The following is a 20,095-nucleotide window of genomic DNA, read 5'->3' as shown; positions in this document are numbered from 1 at the left end:
TGAGAAAATAAGTGTTAAAACCTAATGAAAGTAAGCTATACAGTGGGATATTACCTGAGCAGAAATGTGTAAAAAAAAAAACACAGTGGGTGTACTTACAGAGCTGATGTGAGTAAAAACAGGATGAGAGGATAAGTAGTTGGAGCCTGGAGGCTGTTTTTACTCTGCTACTTCTATTGGAGCTATCACATTAACCTTCCTCATCCTCATCAGCATCATCCTTCACCTATCTATCCGTCTTTTCCTCCCTCCTTCCTTTCATCGATCCGAAGCAGATAACATTATTAGGTAGGGTGTAATCAGAGCAAAAAAAGCATGTTCAGGCCATTACTGTGGTGAAACGGTACTATAGCTTTTTTGCAGAGTGTAGACGGACAAAGGGAGGTGTTGGGGCAGATGGCTGAAAAGAACTCAAACACACGTGAGTATGGACACGCACAAAATCAAATCAAATTGTATTTGTTACATGCTTCGTAAACAGGTGTAGTCTAACAGTGAACTGCTTTCCAATAACGCAGATTTAAGATAAAGATACAAGATAAAAAATGTAATGTAAAAAAAGTATTAGTGGCATGAGGAATAAATACACAGTGAATAACAATAACGAGTAAAAGTACAGTTGAAGTCGGAATATTACATACACCTTAGCCAAATACATTTAAACTCAGTTTTTCACAATTCATGACATTTAATCCTAGTAAAAATTCCCTGTCTTAAGTCAGTTAGGATCACCACTTTATTTTAAGAATGTGAAATGTCAGAATAATAGTAGAGAGAATGATTTATTTCAGTTTCTATTTCTTTCATCATATTCCCAGTGGGTCAGAAGTTTACATACACTCAATTAGTATTTGGTAGCATTGCCTTTAAATTGTTTAACTTGGGTCAAACGTTTCGGGTAGCCTTCCACAAGCTTCCCACAATAAGTTGGGTGAATTTTGGCCCATTCCTCCTGACAAAGCTGGTGTAACTGAGTCAGGTTTGTAGGCCTCCTTGCACACACGCTTTTTCAGTTCTGCCCACACATTTTCTATAGGATTGAGGTCAGTGCTTTGTGATGGCCACTCCAATACCTTGACTTTGTTGTCCTTAAGCCATTTTGCCACAACTTTGGAAGTATGCTTGGGGTTATTGTCCATTTGGAAGACTCATTTGCGACCAAGCTTTAACTTCCTGACTGATGTCTTGAGATGATGCTTCAATATACCCACGTAATTTTCCTTCCTCATGATGCCATCTATTTTGTGAAGTGCACCAGTCCCTCCTGCAGCAAAGCACCCCCACAGCATGATGCTGCCACCCCCATGCTTCACGGTTGGGATGGTGTTTTCTTTCGGCTTGCAAGCCGCCCCTTTTTTCCTCCAAAAGTAACGATGGTCATTATGGACAAACAGTTATATTTTTGTTTCATCAGACCAGAGGACATTTCTCCAAAAAGTACGATCTTTGTCCCCATGTGCAGTTGCAAACCGTAGTCTGGCTTTTTTATGGCGGTTTTGGAGCAGTGGCTTCTTCCTTGCTGAGCGGACTTTCAGGTTATGTCGATATAGGACTCGTTTTAATGTGGATATAGATACTTTTGTACCTGTTTCCTCCATCATCTTCACAAGGTCCTTTGCTGTTGTTCTGGGATTGATTTGCACTTTTCGCACCAAAGTACGTTCATCTCTAGGAGACAGAATGCGTCTCCTTCCTGAGCGGTATGATGGCTGCGTGGTCCCATGGTGTTTATACTTGCGTACTATTGTTTTTACAGATGAACGTGGTACCTTCAGGCGTTTGGAAATTGCTCCCAAGGATGAACCAGACTTGTGGAGGCCTACACATTTTTTTCTGAGGTCTTGGCTGATTTGTTTTGATTTTCCCATGATGTCAAGCAAAGAGGCACTGAGTTTGCAGGTAGGCCTTGAAATACATCCACAGGTGCACCTTCAATTGACTCAAATTATGTAAATTAGCCTATCAGAAGCTTCTAAAGCCATGACATCATTTTCTGGAATTTTCCAAGCTGTTTAAAGGCACAGTCAACTTAGTGCATGTACTTCTGACCCACTGGAATTGTTATACAGTGAATTATAAGTGAAATAATATGTCTGTAAACAATTGTTGGAAGAATTACTTGTGTCATGCAGAAAGTAGATGTCCTAACCGACTTGCCAAAACTATAGTTTGTTAACAAGACATTTGTGGAGTGGTTGAAAAACAAGTTTTAATGACTCCAACCTAAGTGTATATAAACTTCCAACTTCAACTGTAACATGGCTATAGGGGTAAAGTGACTAGGTAACAGGATAGAAAATAGACAGCAGCAGCAGTGTATGTGGTGAGTGTGAATGTGTGTGTGAGTGTATGTGTGTTATCAGTATGCATGTGTGCGCGTGCTATGTGTGTGTGTGCATCCAGTGTGTGTGCATTGAGTCAGTGCAAGAAAGGGTCAATGCAGGTAGTCCAGGGAAGCCATTTGATTAGCTATTTAGCAGTCTTGTTTAGCAGTCTTATGGCACGGGTAGAAGCTGTTTAGGGTCCTGTTGGTCTCAGACTTCGTGCACTGGTACCACTTGCCGTGCGGTTACAGAGAGAACAGTCTATGGCTTGGGTGGCTGGAGTCTTTGACAATTTTTTGGGCCTTCCTCTGACATCACCTGGTGTAGAGGTCCTGGATGGCAGGGAGCTTGGCCCCAGTGATGTACTGAGCCGTCCTCACCACCCTCTATAGTGCCTTGCGGACGGAAGCCTTGCAACTGCCTTACGAAGCGGTGACGCAACAAGTCAACATGCTCTCAATGGTGCAGAGGATCTGAGGGCCAAAGCCAAATCTTTTCAGCCTCCTGAGGGGGAAGAGGTGCTTACGTGCCCTGTGTGGGTGTGTGTGCACCATGTTCATTTCTTAGTGATAAGGACACAGAGGAACTTAAAGCTCTCGACCCGCTCCACTTTAGCCCCATCGATGTGGATGGGGGTGTGCTCGCCCCTCCGTTTCCTGTAGTCCACGATCAGCTCCTTTGTCTTGCTGACGTTGAGGAAGAGGTTGTTGTCCTGGCACCACACTGCCAGGTCTCTGACCTCCTCCCTATAGGCTGCCTTATTGTCGTCGGTGATCAGTCTTACCACTGTCGTGTTATCAGCAAAGTTGATGATGGTGTTGGGTCATGGGTGAACAGGGTGTACAGAAGGGGACTAAACACACACCCCTGAGGGGCCCCCGTGTTGATGGTCAGCGTAGTGGATGTGTTGTTGCCTATCCTCACCGCCAGGATCCAGTTGCAGAGGGAGTTGTTCAGTCCCAGGGTCCTGATCTTGGTGATGAGCATGGAGGGGACTATGGTTTTGAATGCTGAGCTGTTCTCAATGAACAGCATTCTTACATTGGTATTCCTTTTGTCCAGGTGGGTGAGGGCAGTGTTGAGTGCAATAGCGATTGCGTCATCAGTGGATCTCTTGGGGCAGTATGCGAATTGGAGTGAGCCATGACCAGCCTTTCAAAGCATGTCATGGCTATAGAGTGCTACAGGGCCAGCTGGTCAGCGCATGCAGCGCAGTGTATGCATCCTGGTATTCCTTCTGGCCCCGCGGCCTTGTGAATGTTAACCTGTTTAAAGGTCTTACTCACATCGGCTACAGAGAGCGACATCACACAGTCGTCCGGAACAGCTGGTGCTCTCATGCATGGTTCAGTGTTGCTTGCCTTGAAGCGAGCATAGAAGGCATGTAGTTTGTCTGGTAGGCTCGCATCGCTGGGCAACTCGTGGCTCGGTTTCCCTATGTAATCCGTGATAATTTGCAAGCCCTGACACATCCGTTGAGCGTCAGAGCCGGCGTAGTGGGATACGATCTTATCCTGTATTGACACTTTTCTGTTTGATAGCTCGTCGGAGGTCGTAGCAGGATTTTTAATAAGCTTCAGGAAAAATGTCCCACTCCTTGAAAGCGGCAGCTCTAGCCTTTAGCTCAATGTGGATGTTGCCTGTAATCCATGGCTTCTGGTTGGGGTATGTACATAAGTGTGTAGTGTGTGAGTGTGTAGAGTTGGTCGAGACTCAAGACCCTGAAACGTTTCAGTCTACCCACGCTGCCTGTCTCTCTCACTCTCTCCCACTTTTTCTATCTTTCTGTCACTCTCTTTTCCCTCTCTATCTCTCTCCAATCTGTCTATCATGCTCACTGTGTCCCTGATTATATTTCTCTCTTATGCAGTTGTCTCCTGCTCCCTCAAACACCCCTGATGCTCCTTCATGTGTGGGTTGATTTTTGCCAACGTGTCCTCACTGAAAACCATTTCCAAATCCCACATGAGCTTCAGTGTACGCACACGTGCACACATGCAGATCATCTGAGGGATATCTGCAGACTTCAGCTCTGCTTCTCTCTCTTATCAGAGTAGGTTGAGGGATCATCACATTCTAACCCCCCCTCTAAACACAGGATCACAGCAACAGAAGGTGTACAGAGAGCTCCAACCAGCATCAGTGTGTGTGTGACCTCAGAGGGTGTCAGAGCTCAGAGAACTCATTCCCCCGATTAGAACCTCAGATGGGAATAGGTGCCCTTCAGGCAGTTTTAAGGGAACGTCTATAGAAACAATCTCAAGCTCTCGCTCTCTTTCTCTCTCCCCCTCAGACAGACACACACACACAAATCTGGAGCTTCAGTATTGCTTACCGCCTCTTTATCTTTTGTCATGCCCTCTCCCTCTCTCGCCCCACCTTTTCTCTTGAAAGTTCTCTCTCACCATAACCATCTTCCAACTCCAAGATCATTCATTCTAATCTATATCAAAGCAAACCATCTTTCTCTCTTTAACGCACTGTAACTTTCTCTCTTCCCCACTCTTTCCATCCTTATCTTTCCTCCCCCCGTGCGTAATTCAAACTTCTCTCCTCCCTCTCAGTTTTTCCATCTCCATTTCTCCTCCTTCTCCCCCATTCTCTCACCCATCCTATTTTCTATATATTGTTCTCTGCTTCTTCAATTATCACAGACCAAATAATGACAATAATAATCATTATATTTTTTATACATGCCCTCAAAGCTCTAACACATGAATTAACAGAGAGACTTCAATATTTTATGGCAGGGTGAGAGACATACTGTAGTGTAACTCCACAGTCCATTGAGTCAAACATAACACAGGTAGTCATGACAGAGATATGAAGTCCATTAGTCTAACCTCAAGGTTGACAGGTCGGTGGACAGTTGGGAAACCTAATGGTTACTAATGGATACTTGTGGCAACTAATGTTTACTTACATGCTTCCTGTAGCTGAGCTGCTGTCAGTGGGCAGAGAACCATTGGAGCATTCCATCTGAGCCAGTCTGAGAAACACATACAGATACAGACATTAGCTGGATGAGTTAATGAACGTTAACATGGAGGTCAATGTACCAAACACTGCTGGCTAGTGCAACTTTCTAGCTGAGCGGATGAAATGTGACATAACATAACGAGTGGACAGCAGACATCAGGCATTCAGACAGAGTTCAGTCCAACAGCCAGGGGATCAGCCATTACAATATGGGACCCAATTATGACATGAGATAGATTATGGTACAGTGACTGGGACGAGAGGTTCAGAACCACACTGGTCCAATCCTGTTGGGCACGGGTGGATTGTGGGTGTTGTGATAGATCCATGCAGTTGGGAGGGGAACACAGTGGATTACTGGCCCTGGCCTTGTTGCCCACACACACACACACACACACAGAAGGTAATTAGATTGGGCCAGCAGATCAACAGCTCTATTTATTGAGCTGTGTAATAAAGAGAGGGCGAGAGGGGAGCTTCATAGCTCCAAGGGAGATTATGATCCCTACACTGGCACAAGGCTGACATTGGGATAGGGCTAGTATGTTAATACGGAGTCTGTGTATATGTGTATATGTGTATGTGTATGTGTATGTGTATGTGTATGTGTATGTGTGTGTGTGCACATATGTGTGTGTGTGTGTGTGTCAAGGCAGCTTGTTAACTGGTAACAGTGAGGGGCTGTAGCCATTGATCTGTGGGTTAATGGTTCATGAAAGGGAAGGATGTGTCAGACCAGGTGGTCAAATCCTGTCAGTATAGCATATGGAATGGCTGGAACTGAGGGGGCACAGTAATATTTGCAGGGGAGGCTAGCCCTACTGTCTCTACGTTAATGGACAACAGTGTAGACGGCATAGACGGTAATACATTGCATTCAGAAAGTATTCAGACCCCTTCACTTTTTCCACATTTTGTTACATTACAGCCTTATTCAAAAAACAAAAACAGAAATATAACATAAACATACAGTTGTTTACATACACTTAGGTTGGAGTCATTAAAATTCGTTTTTCAACCACTCCACAAATTTCTGGTTAACAAACTCTAGATTTGGCAAGTCGGTTAGGACATCTATTTTCTGTATGACACAAGTAATTATTCCAACAATTGTTTACAGACAGATTATTTCACTTATAATTCACTGTATCACAATTCCAGTGGGTCAGATGTTTACATACACTAAGTTGACTGTGCCTTTAAACAGCTTGGAAAATTCCAGAAAATGATGTCATGGCTTTAGAAGCTTCTGATAGGCTAATTGACATCATTTGATTTAATTGGAGGTGTACCTGTGGATGTATTTCAAGGCCTACCTTCACATTCAGTGCCTCTTTGCTTGACATCATTGGAAAATAAAAAGAAATCAGCCAAGACCTCAGAAAAAAATGTGTAGACCTCCACAAGTCTGGTTCATCCTTGGGAGCAATTTCCAAATGCCTGAAGGTACCACGTTCATCTGTACAAACAATAGTATGCAAGTATAAACACCATGGGATCACGCAGCCATCATACCGCTCAGGAAGGCGACGCGTTCTGTCTCCTAGAGATGAACATACTTTGGTGCGAAAAGTGCAAATCCATCCCAGAACAACAGCAAAGGACCTTGTGAAGATGCTGGAGGAAACAGGTACAAAAGTATCTATATCCACAGTAAATTGAGTCCTATATCGACATAACCTGAAAGGCTGCTCATCAAGGAAGAAGCCACTGCTCCAAAACCACCATAAAAATGCCAGGCTACGGTTTGCAACTGCACATGGGGACAAAGATCGTACTTTTTGGAGAAATATCCTCTGGTCTGATGAAACAAAAATATATCTGTTTGGCCATAATGACCATGGTTATGTTTGGAGGAAAAAGGGGGTTGCTTGCAAGCCGAAGAACACCATCCCAACCGTGAAGCATGGGGGTGGCAGCATCATGCTGTGGGGGTGCTTTGCTGCAGGAGGGACTGGTGCAATTCACAAAATAGATGGCATCATGAGGAAGGAAAATTATGTGGATATATTGAAACAACATCTCAAGACATCAGTCAGGAAGTTAAAGCTTTGTCGCAAATGGGTGTTGCAAATGGACAATGACCCCAAGCATACTTCCAAAGTTGTGGCAAAATGGCTTAAGGACAACAAAGTCCTTAAAATATGGAAACAGTGAAGGGGTCTGAATACTTTCTGAATGCACTGTATGTATTCTCAACTTCTACACGACCAAGTGAATGTGAAGCGTACAGTACCTGCTAGCGTACTGCTCTATCCTGGAATGACTGTCATCATGAGCGAGCTGGGATGACTGGGAAGGCCTGGAGAGAGGGAATGGAAGGGTGGAGATGGGTATAAAATGAGACACAATAACACTAGTAATCAATGATAATATAATAAACAAACAAACATACAAACAAATCAACAACAGAAGATTGTGATGATCTAGGTAGCCGGTCAGGAGTTACTGCACCGCTAGTGGGATGAAAGGATGTCAGGAGGAAGAGGATGCTGTGAGGAAGAGGAGGAGGAAGAGCTTGGTTGGTAGATCGGGCAGAGAGGTAACATGTGGTATGACGGCTGAGTGGGGGTGGTTGGGGTGGTGAGTTTTAGATGCAGGGACATGGAGGAGGGCATTCTGATCTCGAGGGGGGAGGGAGTGGGCACGTGCAGATACTCACTCGTACTGCTCCGGACACATGCTGATGAGAGTGACGGGACTGTAAGAGAAACGGAGGGAAGGAGGGAAGGAAGGGAAGGGAGGAGAGGAACCACAGAACATCAATCATTAGGGCTATATAACAGCAACAAGGTCAAGAACCAATAGGAGGAGAGTACAGGTGGTAGGGTTCAAACCAACAGCATAAGATGGGCTATGCTTGGAGGGGGCCAGAAGAGGGCGACAACAGGAGCACACAGCACACCAGGTAGATGTTTTTTATTATTTTTTATTATGGGGTAGATCAGCATTAATATTGCGGAGAGATTGTAGCTTCCATCAATGTAATTGTCTGTGTCACGGATTCTGCCGAGGCTGCTCCTCCTCCTTGCTCGGGCAGGCTTCGGCGTTCGTCGTCCCCGGAGTACTAGCTGCTGCCGTTCGATGTTATCGGTGTCTGTCTAGTTTTGTCTGTATTGTTTACACCTGTTCCACATTATGTTTGATTGTTGCCCTATAATTACCCCTGTCTCTCATCGGGATCTTGTTTGTGATTGTTTCCCTTCACGTATGTCGTTTGTGAGCGGGTTATTTCCTCCCTGCGTGGAGTCATTCTGTGTTCATCTTTTCAGTATCGGATTAAAGTACGTTTCCGAGAGTTCCGTGTCCTGCACCTGACTTCTTCAACCGCATCTCACTGACAGTCGTGACAGAATCACACACCACAACATGGAGTCAGCAGGAGCGACGGCACCGACCGGATCACTCGAGGAGCGCGTCCTACAACAGGCAGCTATGCTTCAAGATCTTGGTGCCGCCATGGAAAGGGTGATGAACACCTTGGGACGATGGGAGAGAGGAGGTTTGCCCACACCTCCTCCAACGATACCACCACCATCGGCCACTCCTATCGTCTCACATCAGGAGTCCAGTGGGATTCGGCTCTCGCTCCCGAGGGCTTATGATGGCACCGCAGCCAGGTGTCAGGGTTTCCTGCTCCAGGTGGAACTTTACCTGGCAACCATTCACCAGGCACCCTCGGGATACGAGAGCGTGTCCGCCCTCATCTCCTGTCTGTCCGGCAAGGCACTGGAGTGGGCCAAAGCCGAGTGGGGAGGAATAGACGCCGCTACTGTGAACTATGCAGAGTTCACTCGCCGCTTCAGGGCGGTGTTCGATCATCCCCCGGAGGGGAAGGCGGCGGGTGAGCGTCTGTTCCACCTCAGACAGGGGAGGAGGAGCGCGCAGGAATTCGCACTGGACTTCCGGACTCTGGCTGCCAATTCGGGATGGAATGAGAGGGCCCTCATCGACCACTACAGGTGTAGCTTAAGAGAGGACGTTCGTCGAGAGTTGGCCTGCAGGGACACCAACCTAAGCTTCGATCAGCTGGTGGACATGTCGATTCGCCTGGATACCCTGTTGGCTACCCGCGGACGTCCGGAGCTGGGGCCGTCCATTCCATCCCCCAGCACTTCCGAGCCGAGCCCTATGGAGCTCGGGGGTGCTGGTAGTAGGGAGGCCAGGAGAGAGGCTGTCCCCTGCACCAACTGTGGCCGCAGAGGACACACGGCGGTTCGGTGCTGGGGAGGGTCTCCTCGGATTCGAGGCAGCAGGCAACGCACTGATGAGTCATTCCAGGTGAGTAAGGCCCCAACTCACCCAGAGCTCTCTGTTGTTCATATGTGTATTCAAGTTGTGTTTCCAGATGTTTCTTCTTACTCCCAGCATAAGGCGCTAGTCGATTCAGGCGCAGCTGGGAATTTTATCGATCGCCATTTCTCATATAAGTTAGGAATCCCTATATTACCAGTCGATGTGCCCTTCCCTATCCATGCCCTAGACAGCCGGCCTTTGGGGTCGGGATTGATTAGAGAGGTCACAGCGCCACTGAAGATGAAAACGCAGAATGGTCATGAGGAGACTATACAGTTGTATTTAATTGACTCTCCTGCGTTTCCTGTGGTGTTGGGGCTTCCCTGGTTAACATCTCATGACCCCAACATTTCATGGCAACAGTGGGCTCTCAAGGGATGGTCTGATCAGTGTGTGGGGCGGTGTGTAGGTGTTTCAGTAGGGGCAACGACGGTGGAAAGTCTGAACCAAATGCCCACAATGCACATTCCTCCTGAGTATGCCGATTGGGCACGCGCCTTCTGTAAGAAGAAGGCGACTCAATTACCACCTCATCGACAGGGGGATTGTGCGATAGACCTCCAGGTTGGCGCTGCGCTCCCTCGTAGCCATGTGTATCCTCTGTCTCAGGAGGAGACGGCTGCTATGGAGACTTATGTCACCGAATCCTTGAGACAGGGATAAATACGGCCGTCCACTTCCCCTGCGTCCTCAAGTTTGTTTTTTGTGAAGAAGAAGGATGGGGGTTTACGCCCGTGTATTGATTACCGTGGTCTCAATCAGATCACTATTAAATACAGCTATCCTCTCCCTCTGATTGCTAGTATGACGGAGTCATTACACGGGGCGCGCTTCTTCACAAAATTGGATCTCAGGAGCGCTTACAACCTGGTGCGCATTCGGGAAGGAGATGAGTGGAAGACAGCATTCAGTACCACCTCGGGTCACTATGAGTACCTCGTCATGCCATACGGTCTAATGAATGCTCCTTCAGTCTTCCAATCATTTGTGGACAATATTTTCCGGGATTTGCATAGACAGGGGGTAGTGGTGTATATTGATGACATTCTGATATACTCCGCTACACGTACCGAGCATGTGTCCCTGGTACGTCGGGTGCTGGGTAGACTGTTGGAGCATGATCTGTATGTGAAGGCAGATAAATGTCTGTTTTTCCAGGAGTCCATCTCCTTCCTGGGACACCGGTTGTCTGCGTCAGGGGTGGAGATGGAGATGGACCGCGTTTCAGCCGTGCATAATTGGCAGACTCCCACTACGGTAAAGGAGGTGCAGCGGTTTTTGGGTTTTGCCAATTACTACCGGAGGTTTATCCGGGGTTTTGGACAGGTAGCAGCTCCCATTACCTCCCTGCTAAAGGGGGGCCCGGTGCGTTTGCAGTGGTCGGCTGAGGCGGACAGGGCGTTTAGTCATTTGAAGGACCTGTTCACCTCGGCTCCGGTGCTGGCACATCCGGATCCCTCTTTGGCGTTCAAGTTGAGGTGGATGCGTCCCGAGGCGGGGATCGGTGCTATACTGTCTCAGCGCTCGGGCACGCCTCCTAAACTCCGCCCCTGTGCTTTCTATTCCAAGAAGCTCAGTCCGGCGGAACGCAATTATGACGTGGGGGACAGGGAGCTGCTAGCGGTGGTCCACGCCCTGAAGGTGTGGAGACATTGGCTTGAGGGGGCTAACCACCCTTTTCTCATTCTGACTGACCATCGTAACCTGGAGTACATCCGGGCAGCGAAGAGACTGAACCCTCGTCAGTCTAGGTGGGCCATGTTTCTTGCCCAGTTTGTATTTAAGATCACTTATATCCCAGGGTCACAGAACGTTAAGGCAGACCCCCTGTCCCTACGATATGACACAGAGGAGAGGTCCATTAAGCCCACTCCCATACTACCGGAGTCTTGTCTAGTGGCACCGGTGGTGTGGGAGGTCGACACGGAAATCGAGCGGGCGTTACGTACTGACCCTACTCCCCCAGAGTGTCCAGAGGGACGGAGGTACGTGCCGCTCGAGGTCCGTGACCGACTGATTTATTGGGCTCACACGTCACCCTCCTCTGGTCATCCTGGTATTGGTCGGACGGTGCACTGTCTTAGCGGGAAGTACTGGTGGCCCACCTTAGCCAGGGACGTGAGGGTTTACGTTTCTTCCTGCTCGGTGTGCGCCCAGTGTAAGGCGCCTAGACACCTGCCCAGAGGGAAGTTACAACCTCTACCCGTTCCACAATGGCCGTGGTCTCACCTGTCGGTGGATTTTGTCATGGACCTTCCCCCCTCCCAGGGGAATACCACGATCTTGGTCGTTGTGGATCGGTTTTCTAAGGCCTGCCGTCTCATCCCTATGCCAGGTCTTCCTACAGCCCTACAAACGGCCGAAGCCCTGTTTACTCACATTTTCCGGCACTACGAGGTGCCTGAGGATATAGTGTCTGATTGAGGTCCCCAGTTCACCTCTAGAGTGTGGAGGGCGTTTATGGAACGTTTGGGGGTCTCGATCAGCCTTACCTCAGGTTTTCACCCTGAGAGTAATGGGCAGGTGGAGAGAGTAAACCAGGATGTGGGTAGGTTTCTGAGGTCCTATTGCCAGGACCGGCAGGAGGAGTGGTCGGGGTATATATTCCCTGGGCAGAGATAGCCCAAAACTCACTCCGCCACTCCTCCACTAATCTTACGCCTTTCCAGTGTGTGTTGGGCTATCAGCCGGTTCTGGCACCCTGGCATCAGAGCCAGATCGAGGCTCCTGCGGTGGATGAATGGTTTCGGCGCTCGGAGGAGACATGGAACGCTGCGCATGTCCATCTGCAGCGGGCCATCAGACGGCAAAAGGCGAGCGCCGATCGCCACCGCAGTGAGGGTCCGGTTTATGCACCTGGAGATCGGGTCTGGCTCTCGACCAGAAACCTGCCCCTTCACCTGCCCGGCCGGAAGCTGGGTCGGCGGTTTGTGGGGCCATTTAAAGTCCTGAGGAGATTGAACGAGGTATGTTATAGGTTAAAACTGCCTATTAATTATCGCATTAACCCCTCGTTCCATGTGTCTCTCCTCAGGCCGGTGGTAGCTGGTCCACACCAGGAGAATGAGGTACGAGAGGCCCCTCCGCCCCCACTAGACATCGAAGGGGCTCCGGCGTACTCAGTCCGTTCCATCGTGGATTCGAGGCGTCGGATGGGGGTCTGCAGTATCTCGTGGAGTGGGAGGGGTACGGTCCGGAGGAACGGTGCTGGGTCCCTAGGAGGGACATCCTAGATCCCTCCCTGTTGACAGAGTTCCACCGGAGTCATCCGACTTCGCCCTGCTCCGCGTCCTCCTGGCCGTCCCTGAGGCCGGGGTCGGCGCACGGCTGGAGCCGCAGCGCCAGGGGGGTACTGTCACGGATTCTGCCGAGGCTGCTCCTCCTCCTTGCTCGGGCAGGCTTCGGCGTTCGTGCCCCCGGAGTACTAGCTGCTGCCGTTCGATGTTATCGGTGTCTGTCTAGTTTTGTCTGTATTGTTTACACCTGTTCCACATTATGTTTGATTGTTGCCCTATAATTACCCCTGTCTCTCATCGGGATCTTGTGTGTGATTGTTTCCCTTCACGTATGTCGTTTGTGAGCGGGTTATTTCCTCCCTGCGTGGAGTCATTCTGTGTTCATCTTTTCAGTATCGGATTAAAGTACGTTTCCGAGAGTTCCGTGTCCTGCGCCTGACTTCTTCAACCGCATCTCACTGACAGTCGTGACAGTCTGCATCATTTCCAATCACCCATATATTTTTTATGTAAATATATTTATATATATACACACATACACATACATACCCACATATATGTAAATGTGGGTACATATACACATACAGTACCAGTCAAAAGTTTGGACACACCTACTCATTCAAGGGTTTTTCTTTATTTTTTACTTTTTCTACATTGTAGAATAATAGTGAAGACATCAAAACTATGAAATAGCACATATGGAATAATGTAGTAACCAAAGAAGTGTTAAACAAATCAAAATATATTTTATATTTCAGATTCTTCAAAGTAGCCAACATTTGCCTTGATGACAGCTTTGCAGACTCTTGGCATTCTCTCAACCAGCTTCACCTGGGATGCTTTTCCAACAGTCTTGAAGAAGTTCCCACATATGCTGAGCACTTGTTGGCTGCTTTTGCGGAGGCCAGGTCATCTTTTGCAGCACTCCATCACTCTCCTTCTTGGTCAAATAGCCTGGAGGTGTGTTGGGTCATTGTCCTGTTGAAAAACAAATGATAGTCCCACTAAGCGCAAACCAGATGGGATGGCGTATCGCTGCAGAATGCTGTGGTAACCATGCTGGTTAAGTGTGCCTTGAATTCTAAATAAATCACAGACAGTGTCACCAGCAAAGCACCCCCACACCATCACACCAACTCATCCATGCTTCATGATGGGAACCACACATGCAAAGATCATCCGTTCACCTACTCTGCGTCTCACAAAGACACGGCGTTTGGATCCAAAAATCTCAACTTTGGACTCATCAGACCAAAGGACAGATTTCCACCGGTCTAATGTCCATTGCTCGTGTTTCTTGGCCCAAGCAAGTCTCTTCTTCTTATAGGTGTCCTTTAGTAGTGGTTTCTTTGCAGCAATTAGACCATGAAGGCCTGATTCATGCAGTCTGAACAGTTGATGTTGAGATTTGTCTGTTAATTGAACTCTGTGAAGCATTTATTTGGGCTGCAATCTGAGGTGTAGTTATTCTAATGAATTTATCCTCTGCAGCAGAGGTAACTCTGGGTCTTCCGTTCCTGTGGCGGTCTTCAGGAGAGCCAGTTTCATCATAGTGCTTGATGGTTTTTGCGACAGCACTTGAAGAAACTTTCAAAGTTCTTGAAATGTTCCGCATTGACTGACCTTCATGTCTTAAAGTAATGATGGACTGTCGTTTCTCTTTGCTTATTTGAGCTGTTCTTGCCATAATATGGACTTGGTCTTTTACCAAATAGGGCTAACTTCTGTATACCCACCCTACCTTGTCACAACACAATGTATTGGCTCAAATGCATTAAGAAGGAAAGAAATTCCACAAATTAACTTTTAACAAGGCACACCTGTTAATTGAAATGCATTCCAGGTGACTACCTCATGAAGCTGGTTGAGAGAATGCCAAGAGTGTGCAAAGCTGTTGTAACGTGTACGCTGGGAGTCGGGAAGCAAGTATAGGGAGTGAAGTTAATAATAAATGAAACATGGAACAAAACAACAAACACGAGTAGCGTACAGACATGAAACACAAACACAGAGTCAATAACGCCTGGCGAAGGAACCAAAGGGTGTGATATATATAGGGGAGGTAATCAGGAAGGTGATACCTGATGATCACGTGCAGGTGCGCATAATGATGAATCCCAGAACACTTTTTTGGTTACTACATGATTACATATGTGTTATTTCATAGTTTTGATGTCTTCATTATTATTCTACAATGTAGAAAATAGTAAAAAAATAAAATAAACCTTGAATGAGTAGGCGTGTCCAAACGTTTGACTGGTACTGTACATATACATACATACAAATACACATACATACAGTTGAAGTCGGAAGTTTACATACACCTTCACAAGGTCCTTTGCTGTTGTTCTGGGATTGATTTGCACATTTTGCACCAAAGTACGTTCATCTCTAGGAGACGGAACGCATCTCCTTCCTGAGCGGTATGACGGCTGCGTGGTGCCATGGTGTTTATACAGTGAGGGAAAAAATATTTGATCCCCTGCTGATTTGTACGTTTGCCCACTGACAAAAACATGATCAGTCTATAATTGTAATGGTAGGTTTTTTTGAACAGTGAGAGACAGAATAACAAAACAAAAATACAGAAAAATGCATGTCAAAAATGTTACCAATTGATTTGCATTTTAATGAGTGAAATAAGTATTTGACCCCTCTGCAAAACATGATTTAGTACTTGGTGGCAAAACCCTTGTTGGCAATCACAGAGGTCAGACGTTTCTTGTGGTTGGCCACCAGGTTTGCACACATCTCAGGAGGGATTTTGTCCCACTCGACTTTGCAGATCTTCTCCAAGTCATTAAGGTTTCGAGCCTGACGTTTGGCAACTCGAACCTTCAGCTCCCTCCACAGATGTTCTATGGGATTAAGGTCTGGAGATTGGCTTGGCCACTCCAGGACTTTAATGTGCTTCTTCTTGAGCCACTCCTTTGTTGCCTTGGCCGTGGGTTTTGGGTCATTGTCATGCTGGAATACCCATCCATGATCCATTTTCAATGCCCTGGCTGAGGGAAGGAGGTTCTCACCCAAGATTTGACGGTACATGGCCCTGTCCATCGTCCCTTTGATGCGGTGAAGTTGTCCTGTCCCCTTTGGGGAAAAACACCCCCAATGCATAATGTTTCCACCTCCATGTTTGACGGTGGGGATGGTGTTCTTGGGGTCATAGGCAGCATTCCTCCTCCTCCAAACACGGCGAGTTGAGTTGATGCCAAAGAGCTCCATTTTGGTCTCATCTGACCACAACACTTCCACCCAGTTCTCCTCTAAATCATTCAGATGTTCATTGGCAAACTTCAGACGGGCCTGTATATGTGCTTTCTTGAGCAGGGGGACCTTGCGGGCGCTGCAGGATTTCAGTCCTTCACGGCATAGTGTGTTACCAATTGTTTTCTTGGTGACTATGGTCCCAGCTGCCTTGAGATCATTGACAAGATCCTCCTGTGTAGATCTGGGCTGATTCCTCACCATTCTCATGATCATTGCAACTCCACGAGGTGAGATCGTGCATGGAGCCCCAGGCCAAGGGAGATTGACAGTTCTTTTGTTTTTCTTTTCACCAACTGTTGTCACCTTCTCACCAAGCTGCTTGGCGATGGTCTTGTAGCCCATTCCAGCCTTGTGTAGGTCTACAATCTTGTCCCTGACATCCTTGGAGAGCTCGTTGGTCTTGGCCATGGTGGAGAGTTTGGAATCTGATTGATTGATTGCTTCTGTGGACAGGTGTCTTTTATACAGGTAACAAACTGAGATTAGGAGCACTCCCTTTAAGAGTGTGCTCCTAATCTCAGCTCGTTACGTGTATAAAATACACCTGGGAGCCAGAAATCTTTCTGATTGAGAGGGGGTCAAATACTTATTTCCCTCATTAAAATCAAATCAATTTATAACATTTTTGACATGCGTTTTTCTGGATTTTTTTGTTGTTATTCTGTCTCTCACTGTTCAAATAAACCTACCATTAAAATTATAGACTGATCATTTCTTTGTCAGTGGGCAAACTTACAAAATCAGCAGGGGATCAAATACATTTTTCCCTCACTGTATATGTACTGTTAGTCCATCCATTTCCTTTGTTAATATGGACTCTTTTGACCTTATTAGCTTTTGTTTTAGAGATGAGTACTGAAATGCATGGCCTCTAAAGCACATTTAAAAGTGTCCCACACAATAAGGGGATCTGCTGTACCTATGGTATGTCAGAAAAAGTCAGTTATAAATTACTCTGTCCTAGTTAAAAACAAGTTATCATCCAATAGGCTTTGATTAGATTTCCAATATCCTTGCCCACGTGGAAATTCTGTACGAGTAATGTATATGCCAATTATGTGATGGTCCGACAACATTCTGTCCCCTATCAACACTTTTTAAACATTTGGTGCCAGAGAGAATGACATAAGAAAGTAATCAAGACGACTAGCTTGAATGAGCCTACGCCATGTATATCTCACTAGGTCAGGATATTTAAGCCTCCATATATCCACCATTCATGATTTCCTTAAGTGCATGAGTGTCACGTTCGTCGAGGAGTGAAGGAGACCAAGGCGCAGCGAGTGAAAAGAACATGTTGACTTTATTTACTTAAAGCAACCAAAAACAACAAACCAAAGCGACGAATGTGAAGTCCAATAGTGACAATGACTAAACAGGAACAAAAACCCACAACCCTCATGAGAACACAAACAGTTTAAATATGGCTCCCAATCAGAGATAACGAGCCGACAGCTGACACTCGTTACCTCCGATTGGGAGTCACACGACACTACAAATAACTAACCCAAAAACACAACCAAACGAATACACCCTATACAACAAAAACCCCCACAAAACAAATACACCCTGGCTCAAATACAAAAGTCCCAGAGCCAGAGTGTCACAGTACCCCCCCCTAAAGGTGCGACCTCCGGGCGCACCAGCATACAGTCTAGGGGAGGGTCTGGGTGGGCGTCTGTCCACGGTGGCGGTTCTGGCCCTGGTCGTGGTCCCCACCCCACCTTAGTCACCACCCGCTTCCCTAGCCTCCTCCACATGACCACCCTCCAACTTACCCCACCTGGATTTAGGGGCAGCACCGGGCTAAGAGGCAGCATCGGGCTAAGGGACAGCATCGGGCTAAGGGACAGCATCGGGCTAAGGGACAGCACCGGACTCAATGGCGGATCCTGGCTGGCTGACTCTGGCGGATCCTGGCTGGACGGCTCTGGCGGATCCTGGCTGGACGGCTCATGGCTGGCTGAAAGATCTGGCTGCTCATGGCTGGCTGATGGATCTGGCTGCTCATGGCTGGCTGACGGATCTGGCTGCTCATGGCTGGCTGGACGGATCTGGCTGCTCGCGGCCGGCTGACGGATCTGGCTGCTCGCGGCTGGCTGACGGATCTGGCTGCTCGCATGGCTGGCCGACGGATCTGGCTGCTCGCGGCTGGCTGACGGATCTGGCTGCTCACGGCTGGCTGACGGATCTGGCTGCTCGCGGCTGGCTGACGGATCTGGCTGCTCATGGCTGGCGGAAGGCTCTGGCTGATCCTGTCTGGCGGAAGGCTCTGGCTGATCCTGTCTGGCGGAAGGCTCTAGCGGCTCCGGTCTGGCGGACGGCTTTGAAGGCTCATGGCAGACGGGCGGCTTTGCAGGCTCAGTACAGATGGCCAGTTCAAGCGCCTTAGGGCAGACGGGCAGTTCAGACCCCGGTTGGCAGACGGCAGACTCTGGCCGTCTGAGGCGCACCGTAGGCCTGGTGGCGTGGTGCCGGAACTGGAGGTACCGGGCTGAGGACACGCATCTCAGGGCTAGTGCGGGAGAAGCAACAGGGCATGCTGGACCCTGGGGACGCACATAAGGCCTAGTGCGGAGAGCAGGAACAGGGCATGCTGGACCCTGGGGACGCACATAAGGCCTAGTGCGGAGAGCAGCAACAGGACGCACAGGACTCGGGGAACACACAGGAGGCTTGGTGCGTGGTGTAGGCACTGGTGGGAAAAGGCTGGAGACACGCACCATACAGCTAGTGCGTGGAGGAGACACAGGGCTCTGCAGACGTACAGGAAGCCTAGTGCGTGGTGTAGGCACTGGTGGTACTGGGCTGGAGTGGGGAGGTGGCGCCGGAAATACCGGACCGTGCAGGCTTACTGGCCCCCTTGAGCACTGAGCCTGCCCAACCTTACCGGGTTGATGCTCCCCGTCGCCCGACCAGTACGGGGAGGTGGAATAACCCGCACCGGCCTATGTGGGGCGAACCGGGGACACCATGCGTAAGGCTGGTGCCATGTAAGCCGGCCCGAGGAGACGCACTGGTGGCCAGATCGTTGGGCCGGCTTCATGACATCCGGCTCAACGCTCAATCTAGCCCGGCCGATACGTGGAGCTGGAATGTACCGAACCGGGCTATGCCTGCGTACAGGAGACACCATGCGCTCTACTGCGTAACACGGTGTCTGCCCGTACTCGCTCTCCACGGTAAGTCCAGGAGTAGGCGCAGGTCTCCTACCTGACTTCGCCACACTCCCTTTAAGCCCCCCAAGAAATTTTTGGGTAGTACCCACGGGCTTCCAGCCTCGACTCCGTGCTGCCTCCTCATACCACCTCCTCTCGGCTTTAGCTGCCTCCAGCTCTTCACGAGGGCGGCGATATTCTCCCGGTTGTGCCCAAGGACCCTTTCCATCCAGTATCTCCTCCCATGTCCATGAATCCTTGATAGGCGTCCATAAATCCTGTGTAGGTAGGTCCTGTTGCCGCTTGACACGCTGCTTGGTCCTTTTACGGTGGGTTTTTCTGTCACGTTCAGTCGAGGAGTGAAGGAGACCAAGGCGCAGCGAGTGAAAAGAACATGTTGACTTTATTTACTTAAAGCAACCAAAAACAACAAACCAAAGCGACGAATGTGAAGTCCAATAGTGACAATGACTAAACAGGAACAAAAACCCACAACCCTCATGAGAACACAAACAGTTTAAATATGGCTCCCAATCAGAGATAACGAGCCGACAGCTGACACTCGTTACCTCCGATTGGGAGTCACACGACACTACAAATAACTCACCCAAAACACAACCAAACGAATACACCCTATACAACAAAACCCCACAAAACAAATACACCCTGGCTGAAATACAAAAGTCCCGGAGCCAGAGTGTCACAATGAGGGTGATAGTTTGTAGTGTGATTTCCTTTACGGTCCATAGAGGTATTTAAAACCGTGTTATAATCTCCCACCATAATAATAGAGTCTTGTTTTGCTTGAAGGGTTGATCAATTATTATATATA

General features: G+C 48.2%; 1 protein-coding gene across 2 annotated transcripts in view; it reads right to left on the bottom strand.

Moving 5' to 3' along the window:
- Positions 1-20,095, bottom strand: part of LOC121552410 (utrophin-like) — a 204,582-nt gene that overhangs the window by 27,778 nt on the left and 156,709 nt on the right. For both annotated transcript variants that reach the window (XM_041865328.1, XM_041865329.2), the window contains exons 17-19: positions 7,966-8,004; positions 7,540-7,605; positions 5,248-5,313 (exon numbers count right to left, since the gene is read on the bottom strand). In XM_041865328.1, the coding sequence (XP_041721262.1) occupies positions 5,248-5,313; positions 7,540-7,605; positions 7,966-8,004 (171 nt within the window). The remainder of the gene's footprint in view (positions 1-5,247; positions 5,314-7,539; positions 7,606-7,965; positions 8,005-20,095) is intronic.

Source organism: Coregonus clupeaformis, chromosome 36 (genome assembly GCF_020615455.1).
Source record: "Coregonus clupeaformis isolate EN_2021a chromosome 36, ASM2061545v1, whole genome shotgun sequence".
Lineage (NCBI taxonomy): Eukaryota > Metazoa > Chordata > Actinopteri > Salmoniformes > Salmonidae > Coregonus > Coregonus clupeaformis.
The sequence above is the reverse complement of the archived record's forward strand: the minus strand, read 5'-3'. Positions and strand labels throughout refer to the sequence as shown.